This window comes from Salminus brasiliensis, chromosome 15 (genome assembly GCF_030463535.1).
Source record: "Salminus brasiliensis chromosome 15, fSalBra1.hap2, whole genome shotgun sequence".
In the NCBI taxonomy this organism is placed as follows: domain Eukaryota; kingdom Metazoa; phylum Chordata; class Actinopteri; order Characiformes; family Bryconidae; genus Salminus; species Salminus brasiliensis.
Window position 1 is genome coordinate 2,543,637 of NC_132892.1, and position 9,223 is coordinate 2,552,859.

The 9,223-nt window shown below is 42.1% G+C and overlaps 1 protein-coding gene across 2 annotated transcripts in view; it reads right to left on the reverse strand.

The window, feature by feature from the left end:
- Window positions 1-6,858, reverse strand: part of LOC140535387 (receptor tyrosine-protein kinase erbB-4-like) — a 149,535-nt gene extending 142,677 nt beyond the window's left edge. For both annotated transcript variants that reach the window (XM_072656715.1, XM_072656714.1), the window contains exon 1: window positions 6,504-6,858. In XM_072656715.1, the coding sequence (XP_072512816.1) occupies window positions 6,504-6,624 (121 nt within the window). In that variant the 5' untranslated portion in view covers window positions 6,625-6,858. The remainder of the gene's footprint in view (window positions 1-6,503) is intronic.
- Between the last annotated feature and the right edge of the window lie 2,365 nt (window positions 6,859-9,223).

The window sequence follows — 9,223 nt, forward strand, 5'->3', positions numbered from 1 at the left end:
CATCAATCACTGAGCTCCCGCACGTTTCAGTGCCTGGACTCCAGTTGATTCTGCAAAATTGCAGCAATCCATTAGCTTCTCTTGTCCTTAGCTTTCGGCAGGCTGTAAAAGGAGCGCTCTGAATTCCTGATGAATCTGTTCGTACCGTGTTTTAGCAGCATTTACACTAAACGCTAACACTATTTGCTACTCAGTGGGTGTGGCTGGAGTGATTCCCTCCACTTGTGTCTTTGCCAACAGTTTATTATTTGCTGTTCTGTCTACTGTCTGTTGCATTATTATCTACTTATTGTATTATTGAGCACTCACTGCTTTCACACTGATTCAACAGAGTAGGCTGAATAAACACGACCTCTAATGGACTCCGGTCACGCTAAGAGGTGCACACAGATCGGTAAAGAAACGTTCGTTCAAGTGGAGATAATGCTAGACGGAGTGAGGCAGATTTCCTTAAAGACCATAAAGACATCTTTAAGGCTTTGCTTCCTTTTTTCAGCTGTTTTTTTCCCTTGTGTGTGTGTGTGTGTGTGTGTGTGTGTGAACCCCGCTGTAATACATATTCATATCTCTAGACTCAGATCCCCAGCGTCACATCTAACAGCCCTGTTCCCAGACTCAAATGCGGCACGTGGTGGAAACAGCGTCCCAATAACCCACAATCGTGTTTAATAAGTAAAGTATGGCCTGAAACCATACTAAACACATCCTATGGAATATATAAGTACAGGCTAATATAATAACACACTTCTAATGAAGTTCAGAGCTGCACTTTAATTCGAAACAATTATGCGTGCTATCAGATATTAGCGTTATCCAAGCAGAGCATAGCAGCATGCAACACATATACAAAGATTACTTACAAGGTTAAGGCCGGTCGCAATCACCTGATCACCTGATTATTTGAGATCACAGGCACTTCATGTCCAAATGTCTGTGGACAGCCCTTCTCAGCTACTTTAAGTGGCACCCATTGCTGACATAGATGTGCAATGTAGTCCCTGTAGAGAAGATCAACATGAATCTACAGGCACCATGCTGCCTAATGCCAGGGGTGGGCTGGAGGGGTATAAAGCCCCCCAGCATTGAGCTGTGGATGGATGGATGGATGGATGGATGGATGGATGGGAGTTAGGGATGATGAGGTGGGGTGGTGATCATCATCATCCAGCATCCTGACCTCTCTAATGCAATCAAATCCTCACAGCAATGCTACTTCTAAATCTAGTATAAAGCCCTTGTCTTTGTCTAGACAGTTACTCCAACAAACGCAGAATGTTTCCTTTTAGAAAGTGGGAAGAAAGTGTCCCAATACTTTTGTCCTTATAGTGTATGTTTATACTTCAAAAACCAATCAACTAACAAGGTGCTACAAGACATTTTGAGGGTGGTGCAAGTATTGTTTGTTTGTTAGCCATTTGCGTTTGCAAGTGTTTCTGCTTACATTTTCACAACACAACAATAATACAACAACACAGTATTAGCATCTAACGCTAGCTAGCTGGGTTTTTCAAAAACGTAAGATAGCATCCCACTGAACACACCGTACCAGTTAAGAGGATTGTCACACTTTTGGGAACTGGGTCTGGGCTACTTTAGCCTTGGATACATGGATACTAATTAACAAAATAGGATAATTACGTAATTAATGACGATATTATGTAAATTTTCACGATTCTGATATGCCTAGAACTTACTGGATTATCCCATGCTTTATTTTACGTCGGGACAGGTTGTGCTTGGTCGTGGAAATGTTTCACTAACGACTGGTTTGGTCTCACTGTTTTGAAGCTGAATGTGAAACTGAGCGATCACGCTCCTTATTGCACGCCAAATGTGAGTCATCACACTGGTTACGCTTAGCTACACTGTACAGAAGTGTGAAGCAGAGTGGTGTGGGAGGCCAAGGTGATTGTTCTGACTGTACGATGTAAGGTAGACAGCCTTACACTATGCACACCACCAAATACGTGTAATTCTGAAAAGGTGTTAAGGGAAGAGGCGTGCAGCTAACAGCAGTAGACTTGCTACTCGGTAAAGACCTGGAGTAAGACCGTAAAATACTGCGCTGTAACTTTTAAAGGAGACAGGAAAGGGGTTTCGGCTCCGCTCCCTCAGAAAAGAACCCGCAGGCGTTTGTTTTCTGAGAGGAATTACAAACAGAGGGGTACACAAACCCTCCAGCAACTGAAAAGCAAATCCCTGCAGCTTTCTCTGCCTCACTAGCATCGCTAAAAAAAAAACATGAGTGAGAGGATTACACCCTGCTGTAATGGTTTACCCCGTGCCTAAGGGACGACACATTCAGGATACTGTTCACTATTGGGAGTCTGGGAGCAAAAAGGACAAACTAAGGTTTTTACGCACAGCCGCCTCGCAGTGAACGGCGTCCTTGCCGTTTCGGTCTGTGGTTTACGATGCAGTCGGGCAGGCACAGGGTTTGCTGCGTCTACGGTTTGTTTTAACAGCACTGCAGTCCAAATGTTTGTTTTGGCAGTCTGACAGTGAGGCTTATCAGAAGGGGGATAAAAAAACACTTCACTCTCCGTAGCTCAGGATGAAGACTTGGAAGTGTAGTGATTTACAGAAGCTACCAAACAGACTGGGTGTGACGACCACTCTTTAGGTTTGACATCATGTTCGGTCTAAAGAGGCTGTCAATCATTGATGGTACACAAAGTCTGTTAAAGCAACGTTATGTAGCAAGTCTAGCTTAAAATAACAGCTTCAAAATCATTCAAATACACTGACCATAACAGGGAGAATGGCGTCACTGGCGAACGGTGTCATTGCCAATCCTGCACTATTACTCTACCACCACAGTCCACATGCTCCTTTTACTTCGGAGGCCGAATCTTGTATCTCTCAGCTTGCCCAGAAGTGCATGTGTGAAGCAGTCCATAAGGGAATGCTCATAGTGTAATTTGTGTTTAAGGCAATGGGACAAAAAAGTGAATCATCATCAATATCCTCAGCTGTAGGGGGAGACCTCTGTACTTAAGTACTATACAATACGTTCTGGGAACTGATTGGGTGGCATTTTGCTCACAGCAGTCGGCCTTTTCCACCGGTTTTCTTTGGTTTAGCTTTTATTTTCTGGCAGAAGCTGAACTCTGAATCTGTGTCAGATTACGGAGGTAAAATTTCGTTTGACTAGAAGAGACTGTCTCTCCGCGGTGGTCAGCGCTGGTCTAGGAATAGGGTCAATCATTCAAACACTTCTAGCTTTGGCGACCAAGCATTCGAACAGTGTTATTATGGAAGTAGCCGACATGTGCAGTATGGTCATGGGATGTTTTCAGAAACGTCAGCTGCCACACTCGACCCCGTCGCTGATTTGGTTGTTGTCGTTAAAGCTCCCTAACTAACTTATTGGCTTGAGTTATCACTTGATGTCAGCGTCTTGCAATACAGTCCCAACCAACTCAAATCCAGTCTGTGAGTAAAATGACCAACATTGTTTGTCACATGGCAGTCAACAGTACGTTCCTTACAGAAGCCCAAAGCAAAATGAATGAACAGATTTACCACAAAACAAATGCTTACAGCTCCTTAAAAGAACTGCGGAGTAAGCGGAAGGCACCGTTATGAACTCAGAAATCCAGGCTGGCTTGTTTACACCCGTCAGCGTTTTAAGATTAGAGTCTAAAGTATTTGATACAGTCCATGTGTTTAAAACAAGAAAAAAGAAGTCTCGCTGATTTAGTGAAGGTATGATCAAGAACTTGAGGTGGACGAGAGAACATCTGCCAACCTAACTGCCTTAATCCCATGCTGGATTGAAGTGGTCTACAGTACCTGTTGAAGGATTATGATCTCTGTCTCTTCTACATCTATAAAAGTATGTAAGTGTGAAAAATACCCGGGGTAATTCAGCACTGAGCAAGCCCACCCACAATCATACACAACAGCGAACCTGCAGGAAACAGATAAAGCTAAATGTTGATGGTAACACACTGTCCATTTCAGGTGGATATTATAGTGCCTTTGGGATGCCCTTATATCAAGGCTCATCAAGCCAACAGCTGGTAATCCAGGGCGAGATAAGTGCTTTCCAGAGCACCTTTATTTACCTTGAATATGCAAAACCCTTCCCAGACCATCCCATTCAATTATGCAGAAATCGGATGTCTACCTGTCGATAGGTGTTGTCTATGAAGATGCACAAAAAAGCAATAATAAGATTTCAACCACAGATTATCTGGTTCCAGTGGCACCTGTCAAAGGGTGGATGAACATCAAAAAGTTCCTAAAGCAGGAAAAATGGCCAAGCGTAAGAATCTGAGACACTTAGATGGACGACTGCGTCAGAACCATCTCCAAAACATCAGGTGGGTCTTTTGGGGTGTTCCCGGTATGCAGTAGCCTACATCTGTATCTACAAAAAGTGCTCCAAGGAAGGACGACCAGAGTCATGGGTGCCCAAAGGTCATCGGAGCCATTCATGGAGGTCCCATCTCACAACTTACAGGACTTACAGAAATGGACCAACTGCTAATGTTAGCCTTGGTGCCTGATGCCACAGGAAACCTTCAGAGGTCTTGTGGAGTCCATGCCTCGATTGGTCAGATCAATAAAGTGTTAGTTTTATTTAGGTTATTTTGGTTAATCCCGTACACAGAAACACACTTCAGATGACAAAATGCATGCACTAGTACGTACACAAGTCCAAAGAATTCCCTGCTTCACTGGATATTATTCACTGTTTACAGAAGTCTGTCTTATTTAAAACAACTCAAAATAACTAATTACAGCTGCAGACAGAAAAGAAACGTTGAAACGCAGATCACAGGCCTTTTCTCTCGCTCATGTCTGGAAGCTAGAACTGACAAGTTTAATTACTGAGAGATATTCACTCCCACATTCACTCCAGCGGACTGTAATCTGAGTTGGAGCTGATTAATAATTTGATTTCACTCTGCAGTCACAGCCACCAGCAATTTTCTTCAGAACGCAAATGTCAAAATCACAGTCGGGGTCAAACGCAGTGACATCTGCTTCTACCTCTCACTCCATCACTCTCCCTCTCTTTCTGTCTCGTGTGTCTGTTATTATTATCTGTAATATTAGTAGCAGTCCTAGTTGTAACTCTACTGGGAATGTCTGTATTTTGGACGTATATATCTGTGCACGGATGTACGTCACTACGGACATTACATTTGTTTGTGGACAGTTTTTCTTTATATTTTACGTTTCTATGTTAAGTTTATGTTTAGTAGATATTCTTCTATATTTATTTGATTGGATTAAATTGTATGTTTGACACCATGCACCAAGAGTAACACAACCTGGCACTTGGCGACTAAAGATCCTGATTCTGATAAACGCTTAGAAAATGTAGAAGTTGGGACTACATCTACCTGAACTGGCCTTCATTTAGTAAAATGAATAAAAAAGCAATTTGTTATCTAATCATACCAAAATTTCTAATTTCCTATATAATATCAGTTTCACTGTGCATCCTTTTTTAGTTTATTATTAGTGTAGTTATGATCAGGTCGTGTTTTATGGGTGAACACAAGGGTTTTACAACATGTATTAAGAGGCCTTCAGGCTGCTGCATCCCGTGGTAAAGATATGAATAATCCTGGTCCCGTCTCAAAAAAATAATAATCAACAAAAACAATGATAATAAATAAGTAATAATCACTAATCTCACAGAAAGGACCGAGGCCAGGCAGCCCTGTAGCACTAGCTAAATTCTGTGATTTCATAATAATGTATCGTACTGCTTTTAGTAAAATATTTAATAAAACCCAATAACTTAATACACTATTACATGTTTAATAAACTTTTAATTGTGAAATAAGGTCTGAATGTTATTTTTATTAATTTATGTATTTTAATAGGCTTTACTACTTTTTTACTGTGTTAAATTGTTTATTTTATTAATTGTATTAGCTAGCTATGTTAGCTAGCTACATTTCTGAGTGTTTTAATATCATTTGAATAATTTATTATATATATATATATATATATATATATATATATATATATATATATATATATATATATATATATATATATTAGGTGCTACAAGTCTTCTACAATAAGCTAACACACACAAACACAGGTAATAAAAGCTAAATAAGAGAGAAATCTAAATATCAGGGAATATAGGGGTTTTTAATATTTTTGGGAATATTAAAAGGGGGGGGTTGATTCTTGGTAGCAGAGCGCCACCGTGTGACCAGTTCATGCATATTTAATATATATTTATTATTTATCACACACACACTCACACTCACACACACTCACACACACTCTCACACTCATACACACACACACACACACTCACACACACACTCACACTCACACACTCTCACTCACACACACTCACACACTCTCACACACACTCTCACTCACACACACACACTCACACACTCACACACTCTTCACTGAAGTCAGGCTCCCCCCGCGCAGCTCAACTTTCCCGCCCCGCTCAGAAACGCTCGGTCCAGCCGGACCGTCCGGCTCGTCCTCCTAACTCCCCCGTTGCCACTCACCTGCCTGGGCAGCTCCGCTCCGAAACGCCAGGGCGGTGAGCAGGTGAAGGAGGAGGAGGCAGCAGCGCAGCGAGCCCGGCTCCATCGGGCTGAGTCGTGGACGGTTGTGGCGGTTCTCCATCTCACCCTCTCATCTCCACTGCGGGGCTCTGGAGGCTGAACCGGGCTCCCCCCTGTCCTCTGACTCCTCTCCCCCCACACTGGAAGTTCATTCAGATCAGAGTGTGTGTCTGTGTGTGTTTACAGTGTGTTATTATTAATAATAATAATGATGATGATGATATTAATAATAATAATAATAATAATAATAATAATAATAACAGTAGCAGTCAGTGTGGGAGTACGGAAGCTCTGCCGCTGCTGCTCCGGGATGAGGAGCCCGAACCGCGCCGCTCGGATTTATAACCGCTGCTGATTTCTAACCCCGCCCACCTCGCAGCTGATTGGACGGCGCGCAGCATCCATGTTTTTATCATGTAATTAATAAACTTTTATTTTTATAAAACAAAAAAATATATAAAAATCACACATCAAACCAGTAAAAGCAGTGTTACATTAATTTATATTCACTTATATTTGATTCTAATCTTTAAATAAAAAATAAAATTCATATTAATTTTAATATAATACCCCATTAAAAAAAGTCTTCGACTTTGTGGTACATCATTTTAAGGCTTTCCTGTTTTTGTATCATTGGCTTTCTGATAAATGCATCCAATAATGTGTATTTATGCATTTATTCATCTGTTTGTTTGTTTGTTGTTTTATATTTCCCTGGATAATATCAGCTTAAATGTTGAATGTGAAATACAGGCTCATCCTCTACTACAGCAGGGGGCTGAGGGCTGTCCCTGTAGAGACGTACAGCCAATAGAATAGGACTCCCTATTGGCTCCATGCTGCCTAATGCCAGACCAGGGGTGGGCTAGAGGGGTATAAAGCCCCCCGGCATTGAACTGTGGAAGAACTGTGGATCTCTGGAATGATGGTGGAGCTCCATCCAGTACTTCTGGGACGAGTCGAGGAGTTGGGGATGATGAGGTGGGGTGGCGGTCATCCAACACCCTGACCTCACTGACGCTCTTGTTGCAGAATGCAATCAAATTCTCACAAGCAGAGGAATGGTGCTTCGAGATCTAGAAGAAAGCCTTCTTCCCTCCAGCAGAAGTGATCACAGTAGAGAAAACTTTACAGTATTAATATCCATAATTAATAACTGGTCATTATAAATAACTGAATCAATAACTGAACTGATCACAGTGGAAGTTGGACAATATCATCTATGGCGGTCTTGTATCTGGTGGGGTAACTCGAGAGGCCCTCCCTGTCATCTATGATGCAGAGCTGTAATTTTTAATCCAGCAGCGCCATCTAGTGCTGGCCAGCAGTAGCAGTCAGCTGGGCTATAGAAAGAAGTAATGGGCCTAAGCTTTAGGGATCAGATACTTTAGGCTCTGCGGGTCCAATTTATCGTAAAGGTGGGCCAGAGGTCAACCCTGCTCCTGAAACCTTCTTGGAGCTGGTTGACCAGATTACCCAAGGTCAAACCACACCCTACACTGGATTACGCTGTTGTGGTGCTGGTCAACCAGCATGCCAGCATTCTAGCCATAACACATGGTGGTCTAGTGCTGGCTGCCCATCATACCAGTGTTCAGTGTATCAGGCAGCGAGTGAACAGTCAGTTCTTGAAGGTGATGGAGGTGCTGAAGCAGGACAAATGGGCAAGCGTAAGAATCTGAGACACTCTGACAAGAACCAAACTGTGATGTTCTAGAGGAGTCAGACTGGGTCAGAACATCTCCAGAACATCAGGCAGGTCTTGTGGTCAGGATCTGCCACAACCGACGACAGGGTCATGGGGGTTCAAGGCTTATTGATGTGATCTATGGAGGTCCCAGCTCCGAACTTACAAGACTTAAAGGATCTGCTGCTCACGTTCTTGGGGTCTTGTGGAGTCCGTGCCTCTATGGGTCAGAGCTATGTTGGAGGTACGACAGGGCTCCGTGCAATATTTGCTTTAATGTTAGGGCTGATTGGTTGATCTGTTTAAAGGCTTCATGGTTTCTCAAATTCCTCCCCAATTCCAAATTTCCTTCAAAATTCCTCCCAAATTTCCTCTTCAAATTCCTCTAGAATTTCCTCTTCAAATTCCTCCCCAATTCTAAATTTCCTTCAAAATTCCTCCCAAATTTCCTCTTCAAATTCCTCTACAATTTCCTCTTCAAATTCCTCCCCAATTCCAAATTTCCTTCAAAATTCCTCCCAAATTTCCTCTTCAAATTCCTCTAGAATTTCCTCTTCAAATTCCTCCCAAATTCCAAATTTCCTCCAAAATTTCCTCTTCAAATTCCTCCCAAATTCCAATTTTCCTTCAAAAGTCCTCCCAAATTCCAAATTTCCTCCCAAGTTTCCTCTTCAAATTTCTCCCAAATTCCAAATTTTCTCTTCAAATTCCTCCCAATTTCCAAATTTCTTTCAAAATTCCTCCCAAATTCCAAATTTCCTTCAAAATTCCTCCCAAATTTCTTTTATAAACATGGTTCCCTGAAGAACAGTGGTTCTTCTATAGCATCACTCTTTTAAAGCACCTTCAGTTTTTAGCCTGTAGCCAGGCCTCTTGCTCTTGGATAGACGGCAGGGTCGCCGTTGTGACGAGCACCCAAATAACATCTGGTTAAGTGCTGACTGATGGGAATTAAACAAATGTGGAAGCAAAG